General features: G+C 41.1%; 1 protein-coding gene across 4 annotated transcripts in view; it reads right to left on the reverse strand.

The window, feature by feature from the left end:
- The window catches only part of ARID5B (AT-rich interaction domain 5B), a 121,293-nt gene that overhangs the window by 24,708 nt on the left and 71,687 nt on the right, over positions 1-24,898 (reverse strand). For all 4 annotated transcript variants that reach the window (XM_040606363.1, XM_040606362.1, XM_040606361.1 and 1 more), the window contains 3 exons: positions 11,649-11,761; positions 4,963-5,167; positions 2,560-2,612 (listed from right to left, as the gene is read on the reverse strand). In XM_040606363.1, coding sequence (XP_040462297.1) covers positions 2,560-2,612; positions 4,963-5,167; positions 11,649-11,761 — 371 coding nt within the window. The remainder of the gene's footprint in view (positions 1-2,559; positions 2,613-4,962; positions 5,168-11,648; positions 11,762-24,898) is intronic.

The raw sequence follows: 24,898 nt of genomic DNA on the forward strand, positions 1-24,898 counted from the left end.
CAAGTATCAACTCCTAAATATTTTTTTCTTTACAATATTTCCAAGAGAAGACCAATTTCTATCTCAATGCACAAACCAGAACTTGTGAAATTTTCAAACAAGTTAAAGATGATGAAGCCCTATTCAAGTCAGATGGAAGGTTCCATATAGATAAATGTGTATTAATCAGGGTATATCTGAGAAAGCCTTTGCTCTGCATGTGACTTATCATCATCAATATATTGGCACTATGCATGTGAATGGTGGATTCTGGTTGTTATTGAATTAAGCACTCCAAGTTTCTACATCTAAGCAGTCCTGCCTAAGATTCTGGAACTGATACCGAGGTCCATGCCACCCCAGTCATCCACTGCCTTGTTAAAAAATGAAACATGAATCAAACACAAAAGCCTCTCAGCAATGCTCACCACGATAAAATACATACTAACAAATGCAGCTTGGCAAACTCAATGAATATCAACTGGCCATAAAATAATAAAAAATCAGGGTGTGCACAGGTCAAAGTATTGCAACAGCTATTGGTTTAACATTCAGGGAAAAATCAGTAAAGCAAAGGCAGATCCATTACTGAGAATGAGATCGTTAACAGAAGAGAATGAGGTCAGGAAAACTCATGCTCCATGTACAACTAAAATCACATCAGAATGGTCCTCCTAACTTCTGCTCTTCTGCAGAGAGCATAGACACCACCCACATCATAAAAACAGGATCAGGCCCATCTCTTCAGCCAGAGTCACTCTCAAACCAAAGCTGGGCTCCCAGGTATGTCAGAGGGGTGAACTATAGCTTGTCTTAGCATTTACTGACCAGCAAGGAATTGCTTAGTTTCTTCCTTATGAAGAATAAGCATCACTGGTACATTTTCTTTAAAGGTGACAAATGCCCCTGAACAAAAGAGCACATCTGTCACTAAGAAAAGGACAGGAGCTTTGAGACAAGGGTGGACTGATGTTACTCTGGATGACATTCTTACGTATGGGATCCTTCCCCTCTGGTCCTCTCATGTTTCTGCTACTGCTGGTAGACCTGTCTCTCTGGCCTCATGTTCACAAACTCATCATCCTATCCCTGCTCTGTCCCAGGCACAAAGGTTCACCTTCTCCAGCATCACTAAATCTATCCCTCTCCGTCTCATTCTGGCACTAAAACTCAGCTCTCCCCAGCAAGCCACCACTGTGGCATCCCTGCTTCTGCACTCAGTCCCTTCAAGCTGATCTGAAACGTTGCTGTGACAGTTGCCCGCCTCCCAAAGCACTCTGACCACGCCACTTTCCTTTCAATCCCTCTCCCAGCCTTCCCTTGTGCTCTGGATAAAGTTCAAGATTTTAGCCCTGATTTTCATTGCATTTTACAACTCACAGCAATTACTCTTGGTGCATAATTGCTGTAACGATCTGTCTATGGTAGCTATTCATTCATTCATACATACCCATGAGCACACCTACGCACACCCCTGTACATAAGCATGGTATGTGCTGATTAATGAAAGATAGAGGAACAACAAAAGCCAAATCAAGCACGTATTTCTGTTGAGAATGTTAGATTTCATATTTCACAAAATCCCAGCCACACCCATGCTAATCAGCCCGCGCTGCTGATTTACAGAACAATATGTTTTATTGTATGGAAGGAAAACAGTGAGTATTGTATTTTGGTTCAAATGACTTTCAGTTTCTTGATAGTGCATTTCTTCTTGTCATTTCTCTACAGCACAGATATGTCCCAGATTACTTCGTAAACAAAGCAAAAATAATTTCTTTCATCCAACTGTGGCAGGAACTGAACAACTTAATCTGATCATTGTGTGCAAAGAAAATATTTCCAATGACGACATCTTCCTATGTCAATTGGTTTTTATTACAGATGTCATCTCGATGTGCCATATTAATGCAGCTCTTTCTTCTCATTTCAAGATTTTAATCTAAGTTTGTTGCTCTAATATTTTATTGCTTCAAAATACATGCTGTAAAATCCATGGCCATCACATTTTCCTGTGAGCTAAAAATAAACTGCTCTTGTCAGATATGGTTAGCTGACAAAAAGTGTCAGAGACTTTTCTGAATTACTTTGATAACTTCCTGTTTATGTGGTACTGACCCTTGTCTAATAAAGATCTTTTACACTTGGAATAAGAGAAGATACTGCAGCATACTATTCCTTAATGGACAATACTGATTACTTCTGAAAGCCTTTAATACATTTCCCATATTAGACATGAACAGATGTCAGGGATGTTGCCAAGTGAAATTTCTTTTATGCAATCTTGGCTTGTTGTACAATAATAGCCCTTTCTCAACATGGGAAAAAATTACAGACCCAACTAATTTCCTTGACAGGGAAGAGTTACATATGTTTTCCACTTGTAGTTTTTACGACAAGTTTACAATTTTGCCAAACCTGGAACTAATTGGGACCGTTTCCAAAAAATGGTCCAATAAACCCACAATGTGTACAGCTAGCCTAAAATGCAGCAAATGATTGTTTGCTTTTACATTTTTTTTTCTAACAGGGAAAAGTTAGATTGCACAATTATTTCATTTAAGTTACTTAAACACTTACTGTTTCATATCCTCCCAGTTTTTGAGCAGCTTGAAACATAGTCCAAAGGTTAACTGTTAGAGGGACAATAAGTATTTAGATAAGCATTGCATTAGCCAACATATTTCAAAGAAATGTAAATTAAACAGTTTAAAAAAAAAGAAAAATAGAGAAAAAAAGCTCACAGCCCCTGAAAAAGCTCCTGTGAAACATTTTCCAAAGAGGTATTTACATAATCTGAAGAGTAAATATTAGCCCATACTATATATATATTTTTAATTACATATAAGAGAACACACTTAAATTCCCTAACAGGACTGGAAAAATACACTGAGACAAAGGTAATGGGCTCATATGACTTCACTGATAAGTACGGTATAATGACTGTAGCATGTTTCCATAACTTTGATAATAAAAATTACTCATTGGGAAGAATGTCGCTTTTAATTATTTGTTTAATACTGATCTCGTTAGCAAGCAAGCATGAGCCACACACTGGCTCACAGAGCAAAGCCTATTGATTAAACAACAATATCCAATATTAACTGCAGCTCAGATAATGGCCTCCTTAATCAATAAACAATAAGCTGCGTTCTAATGGGTCCTGCATGAATGAACCCAGAGGGAGCACAAATGAGAATTACCATAATAATTATGGTATGGGTGGCTGTGCCTCGCCCATAGCTGTGGGGCCATAGGAAGTGAGGGAACTCAATTCAAAAGATGTGCTGGGAGATGCTTGCTACTTCCTGCAGACCTCCTCCCCTCTCATGTGCTTTTCATCCTGGCCCACTGTCCCATAGGGCCACTGCTTGCTGCTGGTATGTCACTTCATTTTATTTTATTTTATTTTATTATTTTATTTAATCTTGCTTGCTAGAAGAAAACCTGATGTCTTAGCTCTATGAAACGTGTATGTCGTATTCCACCAACAGTGACTCCCCATGGACATACTACAAATACTTCAGGCCAGACTCAGCAATAACGCTGTGGACCACGGAGGACGGGATCTCTTCTTCCACAGGGGGATGCTCTGTTGTAGTGTACGTATTGCTTCTTCCCATTAACTGATTTATATTGGCAATGTTTGCACAAGTCTTGCTGGACAAATACAGAGCCCCTTCCTGCAAACATTTCTGCTCTTCTCAGCATACTTACTCTTGGCATTTAAGTATTTGCCGGATCAGGCCCCTAATTTATAATGAATGTCAGGCAACTTTCAGTGTATTTCAGCTAAATGTTAGCAGAGGGCCCAACCCCCACTGGGGAATTTTAGAAATACTACTTTAGCTTGTCTTTCAAGCCCACCCTGTCCCCATGCTTGAGGGAGTGCAGAATAAAACAGGGGGGAAAAAAAGTCCTCACTTCAACACAAAACATTCTGAAAGCCTCATTGAACCTTGTACTGTTTCAATGCTATCAAGAGCTTTGCTTAGGCTTTGATTTAATCTGAATCAATGCATAATGTAACGAAGCTGTTCATAGTACATTAATTTTACTTCCATTTCAAGCAGCCAGTTTTCAGACAAACACTGTAATCATTCGGAGTTATATAAGTTTATAATGGCTGCTGGAGGCCTGTTGCAATCAGTGCCAATTGCTATTAGGTATGTAAATTGTTATGTAAAACATACAGGTTTGACATTCTTCATCAAAATAACACATGGTTTTAATCTGGGAGATAAATTAGAGTAAATAATATTTCAATCCATGGAGTTTTCACTTTAAGGAAATAAAGTATCATTCAATCTATAGATAAGGAGGAAAAATACTCCCATTTACAGCTTTTGTTGGAAACTCTGAAAGATCTACATTGCGCTGCAATATTTATGTAAAATTTAGTTACAACTGTATCTTCTCCACCTACAATTGCTTTACAGATTGTGGCACTACAAACCGTACATGCCAAAGCAATTCCAAACATTGCATTCTGTATTAAACAGATAGTCTGGTTTTATATTCTCCAAAGTCAGTAATTTATTAACTATAAACACTTTTGGGGGCTTAAAAATACGATCCCTTTTGTGCCTTTCTTGACCACCGTTAAATGTCTTCCTTTAATATTTGTCCTTTCATAAAGAACATCTGGGCACAATAAAGATACGTCATATTATTAACTCAGAAGAAAGGCATTACAGACGCTGCAGATTTACAAAACAGAAAACTAGAGAGTTTTCAACATGCCTATTTCTAGTCATAATCAGCGGATTTAAACCTATAAATATCCGGCAGCAACTACCCCAGAAGGAAGAGATGCAAATCTAGGCATATGACAGAGAAATGCCTGGACTGAAAAATGTGTAGATATAAACATGGTCCCCCCATCCATAAGGCTTTAAAATAGGCTTCATGTGCAAATGCTTTCTCCAGAGAAGCCAAACCATTCTAAAATGTCAACAAGAAAGTGAGAAAAAGGATACTTACTCTGCTTAAAACCTAAATAGGGTATTCGTTCAATTGGTGTTTTCCTTTCTTTCATATATTTATAAAGAGCCACAAGGAAAGCCTGCTCATCAGCTCTGCATTCTTCACCTATGGCAATCTTTGATTTATCCTCACTTGAGCCTTTTTTACAGTTGCTGTTGTTACTCTTGGGTTTGGGCAAAGCTGACTTAGCCTCACATTTTACCTGGGAAAAGAAAAAATGTCATATCAGATCTGGGTAATCTTTAATTTTCACTTAAGGAATAAATAACCTCTCCTAGCAGAATGGATTGTTGAAAAAATGAAGGCCAAACCATGCAACTGTGTTTGAGGGGAAACAAAGGAAGCTATTTATAGAGCTAAATGTCTTGTTCTGAATCTTAGTCACAACATTTTTAAATAGCCACATCTTTAAATCATTATAACCCATTGGTAATGCTCTCCAGATCTGCATTTTTATGACTATACATTGCTATGTCACAGACAGCTCCCATCTCTCACATACACTTGCTATTAGCAAGTCTAATAATAACCTTCATTCCAGGATTGACACTGAGCATTGTCAACTCCCGTAGACAACCCTTGGAGCTGAGGGTGCTCAGCCCCTTCCAGGAATGCTCAGCAGCCAGCTCTGAAACGACACATTTTTCTCTCCTTTGGCCCACCAAAATAGATGCAAACCTTGGCAAGGTTTACCCAGGCAGAGCTCTCAGCACACGAGCGGAGGTTCTGCTGTAGCATGGACTTAAGTCAAGTGAGTTTGAGCATCTGCTTAGCACAGCCCTAAGTATTTAGTGAAAGGAAGAGGCTGGTAGCCGGAGCCTTTCCTGGTAGACACCAGCAGCCCCAATGCACAAGTCTCAGAGCTCCAGGCCTCCCACTGGCCTCCTTGGCAGACGTGTGCCAGTCAGGAAGTCAACAAATTGGAACCACTTTACCTCTCTCATCAGTATTCAAACATGGGGAAAAATATCCAGTGAGATCGGTTTAATCCTGCAGTCCTCCTGAAGATAATCCTCTCATCGAACCAAGCAAATTACAACTCAGGCATTGCCATAATTTATGTATACCAAAAAAAAAAAAAAGAGCAGAAACTTGCGAACTGATGTTTATAAGCTCTCCGTGACCAAGATGGGATTGATACATTTCCAGTGAAATACTGGAAGCCCTCTAAATACAAGGTCGTAGTGATGGTTACATGTAGTTTGGATTTGTACTGCCCCTTCAATGCTTTTGAGTGCTGTGAGAAGCCTCCTGGCAGCTCCATATCCTATCCAAGAGATGTCCTTTGTGCTCCCAGAGGGATCAGGGAGACTGTAAGAGCCCGAATTTGGTATTTTAGGAGGAAAGCAGAAGAGAGCAGGCTACCTTGCTGAACAGGAAGGCAGGAGCTCTTGGTCAAGTAAACCACTGGCTCTCCTTCACTCTCCTTACTTTTAAACCAGGTGCTTCCTGGGTACTTGTTGACATTTTGGAAGTAAAGTGCTATGAAGAGCATTAAATAAGTGCTTGTAAACAAACAACAAACATATCAAAGACTACGATATGCTTATTTTACCTCAATAAAGCTACCCTATACTTCAGGCTCAGGGAAAGCACACTCCTCCAGGGTGTTAACTTCGCAGAAAGCACTGACTTAAGGGTAGCTGCCTCCATAATTTTCCACTGACACTGGACAAAGCAACACGAGCTCCTAACCAGAGGGGAAAAGTGACCACAATTTTCCAAGGTAATCGATGCTGCTGAAAAGTCTCCCTGTTGGAAACTGCAGAGTACAGGCTCGCTCCTCCCAGGCAGTGCAGCAGGGACTAGGAAATGGACCTTCCTGTGGGATTTTTCTTGATCACTTGCTGCTGAAGTGTATCTGCTGTACTGCTTGATAGTCTCTGGTTGCATGGTTCAAAGAGATACCATTTTCCTACGGTACAAGACCCTATGTTTTGTCTTTTAGTAATAGATACGCTTGTTGACTAAAGTGCTGTAAAGATCCTGGGTTTCATCCAAAACTCAATGGAGCTAATGGGATTTTTTTCCTATTAAATGAACTTTGGATTTCCTCATCCACTTTTCAGTTCAGAGCTGTAATCCTTTGACTTTTTTACTTCGGCTCCTCGCAAAATTATTTAACAGCTTCCTCTTATAAAGCTTAGATTACATTGTCATAGTTTTCAATGCTATACCAAAGACTGGGTTAGCAGTCCCAATATGAACCCATGATTTCAATAAATTTAGATTTTTAATTTGAGCTGCAAATCTGTTGCAAGCTAAAAGATGGAACATATTCACTGGACCTGGGAAAAAAAAATCAGTTTTGTCACCCACTTGCTAGGTAAAGTCAATCTATCAATCTTCTTAACGGATTTTCTTTTTCAAACTGAACAATTCAGAACTATGTTTGCAAAGACAGCCTGGGCATGAATGCTAAATGAAATCAAAGCTCACTGCTATGCAAGCAAACTAATGGCAAGGGATGTTAACTCCCAAGAAGACAAAAAGAAACAAAGAAAGTAACATTAAAAAAGCCATCAGGAGTGAGAAAAACCCGTGTTACACACAACCTCCTTCTCTCCAGTGTACAGAGAAGCGAGGTCAAAGTGCCTGTGGAACTCAAAAGTGCCAAAATGCAATGGATGGACTCCAAGCAGCGTCAGGTTCAGCAAAGCTTTGATGAAGGCTGCAGTGCTTCATCTGCTCAGCGTTCAAGGCACAAGCCTCACTTTTGGAACCTCCCTACCATCTGACAGGAGGTACAGATGAATGACAAATTATTAACAAGAACCAAAAGGGCCAAATGCCATGCTGGGTAACACCGGTGTAAATCCAGCATAAGTGTATCAAAGTCACTGACAGCAATGCCAGATTTTCACCAGGCACCACAAATTGCCCTTCTCTCTCAAAACCTGATTTTGAATCTTCCTAGAGGGCAAAGATCTGGAGGAAGGTCCTGAACGTGGAGTTTTGCTTGGCTCTGCTCGCTTTTCTGGCCTGCTCAAAAAGCCTGAATGACTCCGTTACAAAGGGAGAGTTCAGTTTCCACAGGAGGAGTTAAAGCTCTTTCATTGTAGCCTCAGTGCGAGTCATGTAACACTTCCAAAATGAAACGGAGGGCTAAGGCCCTGACAGGCAACCCAGCATCACAGCATGGATAGGCTGAGGTGTACTGCGATGGCCTCTGGGAACATCTGACCGCCTCCCACTGTGTATTCCATCAGAAGCATGTGATCCATGACCAAACGGCTGGTGAACACACACCCGTGTGTTTGTCTTCTCCTGCCAGAGGTCACACACAACACAGACCGCTACAGATCTGCACTTTAAAGTTTCAATCAGATCATGGCGGAGGTGCTCGGAATAAATCTCCAGGTCTGACAGCATGCCAGGCCACCTGTGGCCACAGGAAAAGCACATCCTGGCAACTTTTAAACTATTTTCCCAGATTTTGCTGTACAAATGAAGTGAGAGATTTACTTCAGCATTTGCACTAGGAGATGTAACGAGCAGATTCATTTGGGGACAATTTTCATGTCTAACACGTTAATCCTTTCAGCTCTTTGAAATGGTCAGATCAGCTAGTTTTAGAAAGCCTTACAGTGCATTTCTGCATACTTTGAACGGGAATGCTCTTTGGCTGCATGAAGCAGGTCCGATGAGGGTCACGCTGGAGCCTGCAAGACCCAAAAGCCTGTCCAGCACTGATGACATGTGAAGTATGAAAGCCTCCAGAGTCCTGGGAGCGTTCAGAGAGAAGAGCCTGATATATGCCTCTCCAGGAGAGCTGATCCTGCCCCAGTAGATGGCCTCATATTCCTGTGATTTTTACATTCCCAGCCTTGGAGGGAACACCTGTGGGATCTTCCCCAGGAGGTACCAAAATGCATGCAGTGACCAGCAAGGAAATCAAAAGCAAGAAGTGGTACATGGAAGATCCATTTCCCTTGGCAGCACCTGCAGGTCCAGGACCACATCATCTTTCCTGTTATCACACTATTTTTAACAAGCCACTTACACTGGAATTTAGTCAGAGCTGCTCCTACTCAACCAAACGCTCTTCTGTGTCAGGGAACAGTAAAAGCCTACAATCAATCTGCTGATGGTTCAAGGTAAACATGCCACAAGACACCTGAGTTGTAAGAAGGAACAAAGCTCTCTAGACATCGGCAGCCGAGAACATGAAATTCAGCAAGTCATTATAACCATGCGGCTTGTGTTTGTCTTGCCAGGCTCAAAACCATAGTTTCAAAAACATAGAATGTCACTCCTGCCACTTCCCGACCCAAACCATACAAGCACTGCATTTCCATCAGAGCTGTCACCCCACCATCCGAGAAATGAGGCTGCTGCCAGGCACTGGGTGCCATGATCTGACGATGAAGGCACAACTTCTGGTCAAAAGGGATTTTAGCTGGAACAGGAATATGACCAGGATCACTGCAAATTGTTTTAGCATCTGACACAAGTGGATTTGTCCTGTTTACACTAGCAGTGTTCAACCCTGCTCTCCATGATCCCATTGTCAGCACTAGTCAGAGATGGAGCACGGACAGAGGAAGAAAACTGATGGTGAAGCCCAACATGGGGCCTAAGATGATGACTTAACATCCCACCCGTTCCCAACCATGAGAAGACAGTAGGTGGACCCCTCTTCCCCAATACATTTCCCCTCCTTCCCCAGAAACCCATAGGCAGGGTCTGTATAAAGTGCAATACAACTGCTGTAGAGGGCTTCTGATTCACTGTCCTCCTCTTATTGAAGTATAGCCACAGCCCTGAGACACACAGATTGATGTGAAGAGCCACAGCGAAGTCAGTGTGACTATATGCAAGGACATATCACGAGCGTGTCTATTATTTATAATGAAATTAAGCTGGCCAAGATAATTAATGCTATTAATATCTGCACAATGATGAGCACAGTATGACTAGATAAATAGAGAGAATTACTTCTTATCTGAAATATCCTCCCATTTGAGTAGTAGAGTGAACCCAAATATAAACAGAGAGGATAAACAATTTGGCATGAAGTGTTACTGTTGTTTCAAATTATCTAATACCTATGTATCAGGTGCTGATGCGGCAAAACTACTTGTGCTACAGTCCAGGGTGCTGTGACAACACCGTCCATGCCACAGTTTGTTGGTAACATTTTAACATGAAAAATGGCTTGGGGGAAGGGGGAATCGAGGCAAATTGAGACATTTTCACACCGCGGATTTTGCACGTTCTTCCACAGAGCAAAAACATTCAGGCAAACTCTATAGTATCTGGCAGGACCCTGCAACTCAACACACCAGGCTCCAACGCCTTTTACCATGCCTGTCTAATACGATAGTACAGACTCCAACTGAGCACAATAGGGCACAAAAAGAAGAGAAACAGTGACTTAAGGGCAGAGCTTCATCATGAACTTCAGCCTCTTTTATCGTCATCAACAGAAGGCACAATTTTAACTGAACTCCTAGGGAGGAGGAGGATGAGGTGGAATTTAATTTGCCTTCCTATGAGAAACTGAGAGCAGAACACTTCCACTTGACCTCTTTAACCTCCTAATCTCCCAGGACATTCACTGTGTACAACAATACCAACACAAATGGATCTATAGATTCACTGTATTTCCTAAAGAGATGGTCACAACAATGGAAGCGTTTTTCAGATACACATCCATCTAATTTATTGAAACAATGGATTCAGGAGGAGTTGGCCTAAAACTTCAGTCTATGCAAACCTGTTTAGCTGTTTAGCTCAAAAGTATCACAGTGACAAAGTTTTGCCTCAGATAAAAATCGACAAGTACTGCTCTAAGTAATTTCCCATCTTTGCATTTTACAGTTTCAAATTAAATCATCTTGAAAGGAGCCATTTGTGCTGCTTTTTTTTTTAAAGAGAAAACCAAATTCCTATTTAAAACCTCTCAGACAACATAGAAAATAGGATATAAATTACACTACAGAAGCTCCATTTTAAAATATTTTAAGGAAAAGATACAAACCCATAAATATCTAAAAGATTAAGTCTATAAACACAAATCAGTGATCCGATTTTTACTTGCAGTATGGGCTAAGCACTGCAGCACATACAGAAGACTCTGTAAAAGCATGCACTATTCAACAAACCCTGGAACACACAGCTCAGCACTAAGTTTTAAAGAAACAGTCCAGAATTTATTTTTTTTTAAGATTTCATACTGAATTTCTGCCTTTCTCTTTTTTTTTTTCCTAATTTAAAATAAGTTGAGATTTAACATCAGGGTAATGTCGTTTGTGTGTGCTTCTTAGAAACCATTACTAAAGGGGCTCTTGTTTCATAGTCTGTTTATCTTCAAACTTATATTTAGAAGTACATTGTAACAGGGTGAGCTGCTCCCAGGTTTATTTTTAATTCTAAGATACTGTCACAAACTATGTTTGTGTGTCACAGAATGTGAAAACTAACACTAGATGCCAAGAAAGCTTAAGCACTACCAGTTACCAAAAAGCTGATAGCATTAGGTTGTTAGGTGATTATAGTTGCTGGTAACTTTGAACACAGACATGATTTAAAGTGAAGAACAAAACTGTTGAAAAAAATACATTAATCTCTCCAAGAAAATAAGTTACATTCTAAATTTGAAACAGCATGCTGGGAAACAAAGGCAGGGCTGTACCTAAAAAAGGAGAGTGTACTGAAAAGAGTATTATTAAGTGATTTACCTTGGCAACAGCTTTGCTTTCAGAATTATTGTTGGAATCCTTAATGCCATTTAATGAATCTCTTCTCTGTGGGCAAGGCTTCTTTTTGCGCGGTCTGCCTTTAAGATTTGGCGCTGAAAATTAATGGAGAACAACTTGAGCACATTGTCTTATACTAGATTCTTAACAGCTGAAAGCATAATAAATAATTCCACTACAATCAGTCACAGAAATGTACACATCTGTCTACAGTAAATGCTTATTACGAGATTCCCATCCTCCATGGGTTACATCTTGACACACTATAAGTTTCTATAGACTATCCCCCAAGGCAAATCTATTCTTCTTTCACATAACTAATTAATATAAAGTCAAACACTGGTCTCGGAAGGACTTGGAGAGAAAGCACAAATATTTCTCCATGGTACAAAAAAGAAGAAACTAGAATATTAATAGGTAACTTTGCATTAATCAGCCTGCTGCATTTATTATTTCTAATCTTCAAGTAAGAGTACTAACTACTATTTCCAACTTTGGGAAACATCTGGTTTTGGAAATGTTCTAAAATATTGAAACTCCTTACAGCTCCAAGAAATGTTTATATATGCTGTCATTCTTGTCAAAGTTCTTCTAAAAAAGTTAAATAATAATAAAAAAAAAAACCCGAGTCCTGAAATGGATCAAAAAACCCCCTTAACAACTAGTTCTGGAAGTTGACAAGTACTGAAATAAGTGATTGATTGTTTCATAAGGGTTACACACTACACATATAAATTCACATGAATCACTTTCAGTTTTGTCCAATCTTAAGATAAAACAGCTCTGAAATAACACAGTGACTAAATCCTAACCGTGCTGAGCCATATGTAGAACGGGAGATGGATCATCATAAAAAATATCAGACTCATCTTTCAATAGCAGTATTACAATATAAATTATGATCACATATAGAAATAATAGATGAAGCAGATGTTTGCTCATTATTATGTGTCCTGCCTGCTTTCAGATTTAAAAATCAGCCTTTGACTACTATGGTAACATTTAAAATGATAAACAATCATTAACTAATGACTGTACCAAAGAATATAATTTCCTTTAAACCTTTAATTTCTAGGTAACCATTGTTTTCATTACTTAAAGGGATGATTAGAACAATGTCAGAAATCCAAACACCACAAACCTCTTGAGTGCCTTCTAATTGTTTCTAATCTTACATTTGTCACACAGTAAGCCAGTGGTTTCAGGACATTTTACATTTTAATTAGTTTGCAAACACAATAAAGGGTGCTAATTTGATTTTATAGTTTGAGTAACAGTGTCATATTTGGTCTGTTCAGAGAAAAAGAAAAGCCGTGGGTTTAAAACCAAAAGTCTAAAAGACACATCCTATATATATATATATATATACACACATATGCATATGCATGTGCGTATGTGTGTAAGTTCATATTTGTGTCTATATAAAAATATGTTTCTCTCCATCTATCTCCAGTGAAGCACACTCTGCTTATTGAAAAGTACTGCAGAAATCAATTCTGAAATTGTCATCTGAGGCTAACATGCAAAATCAAACAAAGAGAGAAAGAAATTATTACCCATTCCAGTCGACAAACATCTGCCTGATTTATATCTGTACTCATGAATGCTACAGCATGTGACTGCACACTACGTCGCTGGAAGTCTCGACTTGGTGTGGATGTCAGTCTTACACAAAATGAACACTAAGAGTATTTGCTCCGTGCTTACAAATCCCCTCCCCCAGCCGTTCCATTACTCATATAAACAGAGATGAGCGACTCGGCGGGAGCGTGGGATGAGCTCCGAGGACTCCAGCGCCAGCTGCCAGACTGCCAGCCCCAGCCACGCCACCCTGCCTTATTTATAAACCCCACTCATCCCTGTCCCTTTGATGTCTTCCTGATGCCTACTTTTTTTTGCATATGACCTGGATGGGATGGACAGATCCTTGACCAGGCTTAGTCCCAGCACCTTCTTTAAAAAGGTACAGAAGAAAATAGAAATGTTCCCTCAATTTACTGCACCCTGGCACACACATTAAAATGTTAACTTTCAAATGAATGGACCCCCTGACCTGGTCCAACCAACAGCCAGAGAGAGAAGTGGTTCAGCTAGGATCAAATACACTTGCATATGAATTACTTTTTCTTTTATTTTATTTTTTTTTTTATAAATAAAGAAACTAGTTTAAGGCTCAGTGTTTTCCAAACATACTTGTTATCCTGACTTTTGGCACTGTACTTTGTATCACACTATAAAGCACTCCTAATGTTTTGCTAAAAGCTTTAAAAGCAAGAAGGCATTTGTTCCTAAATTCCAGGTATATTGAGCTTGCATATAAACACTGTTTGAATTGGAGCCTTCCACAGCTGAACTGGCACAAACCCACAATGAAATGGGGTATTTGCATTCTCCCCATGGCTCAGGAGCTACAGCCGGGAAGGTCTGTCTGCAGCACACACCAGGACCATCCCACACACCCCACGATATGACTTTAAATCACTTGAAGCCATTCCAGATCAGACACACAATTAACAAGAAAGCAGCAATAGGAATTCATACCAGAAGAGAAGGTCCTTGCCTCTAGTATCTACTGCGTAAAAGAAAACATTTGAAATAGTTCCAGTCACACTTGAAACAAGGCCATTAACATTTGCTCCCTAAATTATTATAAATAAATGCATTATTCAAAGATTATTTGTATTTCAGCTATATCAATTTTGTTCTCTTGAGCTAGGAAATATGACTAGGACTGAAGAAGTAATTTACAAGTCACATACTTGTTTTAGGTTTTTTGATATTTTTTGTTTCATTTATGATATATTCATGAGCACACTGCAGATTTCCTGAATTTGTTATTCATAATTATTTTAAAGCAATTTTACACACATGTTGTGTCTTACTTAGTCCCGGTCAGTTTTCCTGATGACATTGGATGTTCACTTACTGGACAGCTAAGTGGATATCCCATGGTTTTTTCTGCTTTCTGGTGGAAAGGGACTTCTGGCATAACCACCTGATTTCTTCACATGTTTGTGCATATGGTTTTCAAATTCATTTTCTGAAAGCATTTGTGGCAGTGAGACCTGATAACTTGTACGTTCCCAGAAGGTGAGAACATAAGCAAAGCATATTAAAGTAAAAAACTGATTAAATAAGTACAGAAAAAAGTTTGCATTTATTTGCCACCTCTTTAATCTAAGTGCCTGAAACAAGAGTATGAAAGATACAACACAATACTAGTTTAAATAGTTTCTCTCCTGTGCATTTGAAAACACGTTTGCTTTTGCCAGTTGTGGGGTTTTTCCCTTCCTTCCTTTCTTTTTGCTTCCTGATGTACTCGGCTACTGAAATGTCCACTGAGAGCCTTGATGGGCTGCTCGGAACTGTTGGCCTCATGTTCAGAGAGCTTGAGGAGCACAAGGGCATGCTTCCCACCTTGCACTGGTTATCTTTCCCATCCCTGTCACCACTGTGCCTGCTACCTTTACCCATCAACAGGAGTTCAGAAGGACCATTTCAGCACTCCTAGGATGCCAGTTTTACATCAGCATGTTGCCTCCCTGTTTCCCTGAGCAGCAGATCCAGTGGGTGTTATTTAAACAAAGCTGTCCCTCAGACCCCACCAACCCAGCTGGCTACGCAGTGCAACCACTGCAGCTTGCAATGCTACCCACTGCTGCAGGGGATGCCGAGGCTGCCACACGGGGTTGCACAAGCAATCAAGCAAGAATCCAACAAGGATGAAGATCTAATTCAAGTGCAAGCATTTGTAACTATAAAGAACAAAAGGTGTGATTATTAACTAGTATGCATGTGGTGTGGACTTAAGTTTTTCAGCCGACTAATACTAGGCGGTAAAAGTCTTGTGCTCATGATTAAGTGAAAGCATGTGAAATGGGTAGGTCATGAACATCAACAGTTACACAAGCCATGATGACAACCATATCTTAACAACTCTTCCCATTCTGGAATATATCTTACTGCCGTCTCTGTTGTGAATTTTCAAGGAAAGGAAAATTACTTAATAGGAATTTATTTATAGGAATCTCCCCTCCATGTTTGAAAGGGTCCCTGGGTGTTGTCTCGAGATGGGTAGTCACTGCAAATCAGAGACTGCTGCTTGCACTCAACATGAGGGATCAGTATTTCTTGGAAGACCGTGAGAAGTTAACTAGTGATGGAGTGGAACACAAGGCAGCTGGGCAGGAGAAAAGAGAAGGTGGAACAGCTTGTGCCTCAGCCAATGGAGTAAGAGAGGGAGATTGGGAGACAGAGAGGAGAGAGGCAGGAGGTGTGCCCCCAGCCTGCTTCTCCTGCACTGCCTGGCAGGAGAGGTCTCGTTTTGAATCACACACTTCCCACACCCGCCCGGGCCACAGCCAGCTGCCCCATGCTGGGCCAGTCTCTGGTGTGCTATAGCAACAGGGTGCAGGAGGAGGCTGTCACAATCCTCCTACGGAGCTGTTCCTTCACCTGCACGTGGCTCTGGGATGAGAGGGAGGGGAGGAGCAATGCCCTCAGCTTTTTCTGTCTGGGTAGGGGAAATGACGTTTGCTGGCCACAGGCACGCTGAGCTCCTGGCCAACATCCCTTGGGCTCCCTAAAAAGCTCCTTCTCTGCCTGCAAGAGAGCAAAAGGAGGAGCACACAGCCATGGTCTTCAGGAGCAGGGACTGAAAGGGAAGGTGAGGTGTAGAAGCTGCCACTGCCACCTCCTCTGTGCAAATCCTCTCACAGAAACACCTGCCTTTAAAAAATCCAAAAGCACTTGGTCCCTAATGTAATGTAACTGCCCTCAGTAATCTGAAATTAAGATTTAATCACTCTTTTATTCTTCCTAGATGGAAACTTGTTCCTTGCCTCCTCTGCCCCAAACTGTGGCTAAGCTCTTCGATGCCAAAACACCAGTGATGCCTTACATGTCACACTTGAGAGGTTAAATGCAAACCCTGTGTTATGCATGGCACAGGGAGTTAGATTATCTGTAGACTGGCAAATCTTTACTGACTAAAATGTACCCCAGGAAGAAGCTGACCTGGTGATTCTGAAGCCCAAAGCCTGTTCCTGTGAGCTGCCTATGGACCACCATAACCAAAAAAGGACAACGCAGAGGCACCTGCAGCAGAGAATTAAAAACCAGGTGTTGGCGATAAGCTCAGTAGCAGGCTCTGACCCACAAAGCAAAAGAGCCACACAGAAAAGAGAGGAGCTCGGGGTTAACGCTGCTCAGACCAGCTAGACGTCTGCTTGAAGTTAGAGGTCCTCTCTATTCATGATGCCATAGAACAGCATAATTGCTCAAAAATTACATCCTCCCCTCCAGCACTCTCATCAGCTTGTGCAAGTATCAGGATATTGTAGGTGACTGGGAGAGAGCCAGAAAGGAGACAGCTATACTGCTCACCCACTCAGAAAATTCTTAAGGTTGTGGCCACTGCTGTCCTGCTACTGTCACCCCCAGCCACCCAACTTTCCGGAACAGTGTCTGCTCAGCAGGACATGGGAAATGGCCATTTCCAGGCCTCGACACCTAGTACAACTCCCAGCTCTGGCTTAAACCCAAGGATGGCAAGTTCTATGCAGGTGAAAGAGAACTACCCAAGAATGGGAGCTGCCGAGGTCAGCCATAATTAAATACTATATATGGTGGAAAGTGTAAGCTGCCACAAGAAGAGAGCACCTCCACCAGCCACTTTCTTTAAATACATCCCCAGTAATAAGAAGTGATTGCTGGAATCACCATCTCCCTCTTAATCAAGTCAACCTCACTTAAGCCATGGCCATGCCGAGCATACAATATACGATGTGCACACAGCCACCCCTAGATGCACAAATTAATAAAAAGACAAAGGCTGTGGTTTTGGGGTACCTGACTTCAGCAAGTTAAAGTAGAATTATCTCTGGTTTAGGAGTCTGATTATCATTGGAAGTCCCATAAATCCAGCCCTCCCCGTAACACTGTTGTCTAGATGTACATATTTTGGCTGATGTAAAAGATGTGTTATTACAGGGAGGGTGTTAAAAAAAAATAGTGGCCTTCACACAGCTGAGGTCAAGCTATGTTGGCACTTTGTCAAAATCAGTGGTATGGCCAAGAGTTTTTAATGAGCCTGGAATGCATTACCTCATTTGTCATACCTGGATCACTTACTCATGCTGAGTCCAAAATAACCTTGGACCTTGTTGGCTGCTCAACAAACCATGTAAGTAAACAGTACTGTCCTCACACCTAAAACATGTACCTTTTTCTAGCTTGCTCCACCTTACTTACTCTAGAGAACACCTAAGCAATTGTAATGCCCATGATCAAAGTTCTTGCCTTTTCCAGGCCTCTCTGATCTGCCTAACTAGTTCCTGACATGACTTTTGATTCTGACTTGCTGGTACTCCAGTTCCTCAGAAACACTTAAAAAGTCGAAGAAACAAGAAAAAAGGAAAAGGAAAAGGCTGGCCGGCCACTGCTGTATTTCACTGAGGGAACGTACTGGGACAGCTGCTCAGCACTGCCAATGTGCTTACAACTTATGCTGCCAACCAGATTCTGTCTGCCCATTGTTTTTGTGACCATGTTTCTCTCCTGTGGAACGATAAAGGAAAAGGAAGGAACAATAGCATTTTTGCCACCTGCAAGAGTATAAAAAACCCAACTGAACTTGTAGAAATGTCCAGGGCCATCAGCAAAGAAGGGCCAGTGGAAGATCTGGGTCTACGTTTAGGGTGGGCTTATACAGTCAGGTGAGCTCTAAACATGAGTGGTGGGAGCACATCAGAGGGAGGTAATCACAAAGCTGGGATTAAGGTGGAGCACTGAAAGGTACAAGAAGTTAATAAACAAGGACGTATTGTGGTGCTGGGTTCAGAAGAGAAGTGTGCTTGCATGAGGCAAGGCAAGCTGCAGTGCACTTGCTAAATGGATCGTCTCTCCTCCCTGTAGGACACCTTGCAGAACGTCTCCTCACAGAATCCTTTTGCACTGTGCCAGTCTTTCATACATCTTCCCATTTTCACACACACGCACAAAAGCTGTGATACCAGAATGCTTGGCCCTAAGCTGCAAAACCATCAGTAGATACAGAAAAGATTAGGAGACTTGCCCTCTTAGGCAGGTGGAAATAGCAGGATGTGTCAGATCACAGAGCTATTCATGATTCAGGTGCCAAACAGAAGCTGGAGGTGGCATATGGAGGTACCTGGCCATCAAAGTCAAGGTGAGAAGAATGGTCCCAAATCTCCAGAAAATCCATGAACTGACCATGCCTGCTAGCAGGTGGCAAATAGCTGGTTGCTTAGGACACCCGTAAAGCAGCCTGGCAAAAGTTTGCTCTTGGCTGAAAAACATGCTTACATGTTGCACCTTTTAAAAAGTAATGAATAGAAAGTTAACAGTTTTAATGGTTTTAACACTTACCCCTCTAGGGGGCTTCTGGCATTCTGTAATATCTGAAAGTTAAGAAAAGCATATTGCTATATTTAAGCAAAGTTTCAAAACCTGTTCAAAGGTTAGCTAATCTCACATACTGTTCTGGAGTCCCAGCTGCTTCCTTGATTTCCTCATTGCCTCCATCTCTTTGTTTTCTCTCCTTCACCTCATTCCCTTTTCTGCATCCTGAGTTCGGGATCTTACATTTCATTTATTTTCCTTTCACCCCTCAAAGTTTATTTAAAAGCTTCTGCCTCCTGGAAACAGGGTCCGAGGAGGGCCTGGGGCATTTATCACTCAGGCACACTGAGCAGAACTGGTGAAGAGAAACAAGCTGCAGACAACCTAGTATTGCATCAAAGGCTCAGAAATTAAAGTGGCTTGAAAGTAACACAAAAGGTCAGACTGTACTAAAATAACAGACCTTTGTTTAAGAAACAACAGTACCAACTGAACTTGGGGAAACTTTCTACAGGATCCTAAGTACACCTATGGAAGTCAGTGATGAGCACCTACTGGGAAATGAAGCTCTCATTGAGCTCTGGAGGTCACATAGTCTCTTCACAAACACACCCCCTTGCTTACTCAAGATCCACATAAAACAATTCAAATATTGAAACTGTTTTTACCAGATTTTTTCTAAACACAAACACTTGTTTATTCTTTTCTTTGTAACTGCACATGCCAGACCTGACCTGGAAACTCCAGAATAGAGCAGTGAACACCAAGGACCCACGCTGCTTTCTAACCCACATGGAGAAAGAGCGGACTTGTGTAGCTGTTTCTGAAAGTTTTGTTTGGGAAATGAGATATCCCATGCTCCATGTGGGGAAAATCAATTTGCTACCTCTCTAAAGAAAACATTCCTCATTTGGAAATAAGTGAAACAGACACTTCCTTGTGTGGATTAATGTGGAGACATATGACTTGCTGCAGACTGTTGTTTTGACCCCCCTCCTGACCAGACAATCTCTGAAAAAAGCAGAAAGGTAGTATTTTTCATGGATTACAGTTTAAACTAGCACTGCTTTTAATAGAAAAGTTAAGAGTCATTGCAAATATCAGATTGGCCAATTCTGCCAAAAATGTAATGTTTTTGTGTTTCCATGGAAGACGAGGACAAGATTCAGGATGAGGCTTGGAGTCTTGTTTTCTTCATTTCAGCATGGCTATAAGTTAAGACTTTTGCTTGATTTGGGCTTTTTTATGTCCTGCTAACTAATCTGAGTTTAAAAAAAATGGAAAGAGGTGTTTGTTTTTTGTTTTTTTTTTACACAACCTATACATTTGTTAGAAAGTATGTAGTGCGGTGAATTCAAAAGGGAAGCTGAAGACCTCAGAGAAAAATCTATGCCTGACAAATATGTGACAGTCAAGTAGAACTTAGAGCAATTTAAAATAATATTAATAATAAAAATGTAGTGTAGGCCTATTACTGGCTACAGATGACAGGATTGTTATTAATGATTCAAAAAAGAGGCAGAGGTGTTTGGTAAATATTTGTTCCATATTTGCGAAGAAGCCAGATAATATGTTTGCAAAAGAATATAATTAAAGCCAGTCAGTTGACTTGGTTTTACAGAAACCAGATCTTAAAACAACAGAAAAGAAAAACAAACAAAGCACCTTATTTTATACTTCGAAACTATAAGCTTGGTTACAGAAACTATCTGCACGCGTGGAACTTACCTGCATTTCAGTAAGACAGCTGATTTAATACTAGATAACACTTCAACTAAAAAACAGCGCTATGTAATTTTATTCAAGCATATATTAAATGGATTAAGAACTGGCTAAATAATAGAGCTAAAAGCAGCCATCAGTGGGGAATTTTTATCAAATGAAAATATCTCTGGTGGGATTCCACAGGGGTTGCTCTTAGCCTTGCTAGTATTCAACATTTTTGTCAGTGAAATAAATATAAGGTCCCTGACAACAAGATTCACACTGACACAAAGACTGGCACAATGCTAACACTGAGTCATACAAATGAGTAATCAGAAGGAAAAATGGACCGTGCAAATACAGTGCTCTTCAGTATAGCTCCTGCATGAAACTATGAGCAAGGACTACCAGTCCCACTGACCAAGTGAAGAATGACACTTCACAGGCCACCCCCCACTGGAAATTCAACATACCCTGATAAGAAGATGATGTGGCCAAAAGAAGGTCTGCCTTCAAGGAGGAGGTCTGAATAACTCAAACTGTGCAGGGTTTGAGCAAAAATGACTGAGAAGTGACTTCACCAGGTAATGAGTGCCTCAAAGGTGAGAAAAAGCTGGTACTCAGAAGTGGGGAGGCATATGCAGGCATGCCTAGGCACTGCAGTTCACATACTTTTTCTATGCCAGTATATGCAGGCATGTGTGCAACCAGCTTTCAGAAGACCTTTTCAGGAAAAGCCTGAGCCAGACACAAGTTGGTGTGCAGTGCAGGAAGAAATGCATGGAATTTGAGGGTCTTTGTCAAGATATCAGACTGGAGCAGGGGGTCCGCCTCAGCCACAGTGAGGGCTGGGTCCAGGCTGCTGCTAGGAGAGCCTCTCCACTGCGGGCAGCTGCAGCAGCCTGGCTGGCTGCAGAGAGGAGGCATCCAGCTGTCTGGCTGTGGTCCTCGCTCAAACAGCTGTTTCCCTTCCTCAGAAAGAAGGTGGTGAACTGGATGAAAGCATTTGCCAGTAATTTTGGCTGATGAGCCACTACTTGGGGTTCATACCAGATTAGATGACTCAGTGGTTCTTCTGGTGAAAAACTGCATAAGTATAGGATCAAATACAGTAAAGCACTGTGTTATGCAGGGCAAGGAACATGGAAGAGCTGTAGCCTTGATTCAGCAAAATACATGCCTAACTCATAAAGACCTGGAGCATGCAAAGACCTCTGATGACCTCACTGGGGCTATTCACATCTTTGAGGCTGAGCCTGTATTAAACATTGAACACAACCAAGCCAGCATGACTCCCTCTGTCACTAACGGGAAGGAAGCATTCAAGCCCTGAACAAAGAAATCATCACATCTCATCATGAAACACCGCGTGCTTGGGCGGCATCACAGGATCGGACATGTGTTCATAAGTTTCCCTTTCCCTCAGAAATCTGCAGTCAACCTCTCCAGCCTCGAAGCCCTCCACCTCCAAAGGTCACAGGCCCTGGCAGTAAGGGGCTTCAGTTTCTGTAGACGTGTACCCAAGTGCATGTCTGACTTCTCAGAGTAGTCTGGGGTAAAAAAAAAAAAAAAAAAAAAAAAAAAAAAAAAAAAAAAAAGCAAAGAGAGGAAAGAGTGAGCAGGCACAAAGAGATTATGTGATAGCTAAGACAAAAGCAGTGCAAACACGGCATCGAGAAGTGAAAATGCACAGCAAACCCATGCAAGTCAGCCTATCTCATCAAAACTCAGCAGAACACCCATGGTAGACTTCCCATTAGAGGGCTTTAGAAAATGAAAGGCAAATCTTAAGGCAGCCTTCCTTGCAATGCTTCCTTTTCTCTCCAGTAAAAGCCAGTGTTCGTGAAATTGCTGTCTAGCAGAGTCAGCAGTACCCAATGGAGACGTGACCTACATACCTCAGAAATACAATAGATACGTAGTCAGTTGTAGCGACGTAGATAGACAGATGAGATGGGCTAATTGACTGATAAAGGATGGACACTGTGCATGAATCTGAACGGGCAGAAATTCATGCAAGAAGCATAAAATGGATATTTTCCTGAAACCTTGCTTTTGGGAATGACAACAGCAGGTAGGAAGCAACGATCATCCAGTTGTGTACAATGTGAAACTGACAAATTTATTACTTAGATCTCTTGCATTTCTAATTTGTAACTGATTATATAAGAAATATATATTTTTTTAGTGCAATAATATTATAATTTTCTTTCATCTTTTTTTCTTTGCACTTGATCACTGCACTGCAAAGTAATCAAAATTCGTTACGCATAATCAATGCATGAACATATTAGCAAAATGACATGCAGAAACCAAAGACTAAGCTCCCACCTTGATGCCTACATTCAGCTGCCACCACGACAAGGACGACACAGTGCCTTAGGTGGAGACAGGAGCAGCAGCCGTAGCCTAAGCCCTGCTCCCATTCACATCTCTGGGTCATCACCAAATTCAACAGCAGCAGCTGGCTTGCCAGGCACCCTGTTGCAGCGCACACAGCCGTAAAAAGGTTCAGGAATAACTCTGCTTCCTCAGAAAGCTTGGGACAAAGCCCTTGCACCCCTGGGGACTTGCATACAGCTGATACAGTGCATTAATGCTTGGGTGCTGAGGAGCGATCTGCCCTTTTTCACAGGAACAACACAGCGGTGGAACTCCGGTAACTTTGACAGGTTGTGTACGAGTAGAAAGGGAATCTGTGTAACCACCAAAAGACCCCCAAAATGGTGGTATTAAAGTCCCAATGGTAAGATCGTGTGCCCAGTTTAAACGAGTGCAAACCCTGTGAACTCGGTGTAATCATCTCAAACATCAACACAAACAGAATTGAATCCGTCTCTGCATTACAGCCCCAGTAAATCTCTAGCACTCAGAAAAACCCAAATAAAACCAAGCTGTATTCATTAATTTATCTGAGCAGAACAGGGTTTAAACTAACTATGAAGTTGGCTGCAATATTCTTTTGTAGTCAATACTGGTTCTTAGGAAATTATCTGAGTGAATTAAGTGGAGGGACTATTAAACAATTTACACACTTCCTTGTGTTTCAGATGTCTAATTATAGCTGTGTTTGTCTCTCCCCGCAGAACTGTTGTATACCACATGGTATGCATATTTCAGCATCCAGCATTATTAACTCATGACCGACTGTCAGTTGATCATTATCTAACACATGGGGTCTGCAAAAAAAGCCTTATTTGGGCAAAAGCAGCCTTCCGACCCGCTCCCGCTGTATTTTCCCCCAGAAGAACTTCAGTTGCATTATTATTTGCTGTCAGTGGAAACTCAGAGGTTACATATGCGAAATCTGCAGACAGGAAAATAAATCCTTACCGAGTTTAAACACTTAGTTGATATTAAAACCATCTCCAGCTTGGTTGGTTTAAAGAAAACTCTCAGTTGCCCTCTAGTGTCACCCAGCTGCCATGCCAGGCAGCCCGCCCGCCGCTCGCAGCGGCCAAGGTCACAAAATTTAACCTGATTTCATGCAATGAGATTTACTATACGTGTAATATTTCACATAAAAGGGCGAGGGGTGGGGGGGATGCTTTTCCCTCCTGGAAATTTTAAGGCTTGGGCCCCTGGAAGCCCAGAGCTTGCATAATGTTTACTGCTGTAATTGCGGCGCATGACACACGGGTTTTATGAGCAAGAATCTCTGAAATCACTCTGCGCGCTGCACTCCATAAAGTTCATTCATAACTAAAAATAGACTAATGTACAAACTGATTTAGCATTATACTGAAGCTAAGGAACATAGGGAGTCTGCAGAATTCCCTAATATGGAAGAGAAGCTGAGTTTTCAAAAGCAGCAGTTTATTTGTTTCTGAAAATGGACAACATATGTAAAAGATTTAATATACAGGACCAGGTGTATATATAGCCTAGATCTTCATATGTGCCCATTTTCGTTCTATATAAAGACTTTATACAGCCTGAAACTATAAATTTAATAATAGATTACTAAATTAAGTCTGCACAATCACTTCATAAAAAAAAATCGTTTCAATTTAAAATACAGCTGTAGGGGTTTGGACAATTTCCTGCATAATAGAGGCCCATCCCTGAAATGTAAATAACACCGGTATTAAAACAAGTCAATCAGGCACATCAAGAAAAAAAAAAAGGGTACATGAAAACATAAATGCATTTTCCAGCCTATCCTA

The sequence above is a fragment of the Falco naumanni genome, chromosome 9 (assembly GCF_017639655.2).
Source record: "Falco naumanni isolate bFalNau1 chromosome 9, bFalNau1.pat, whole genome shotgun sequence".
In the NCBI taxonomy this organism is placed as follows: Eukaryota; Metazoa; Chordata; class Aves; order Falconiformes; family Falconidae; genus Falco; species Falco naumanni.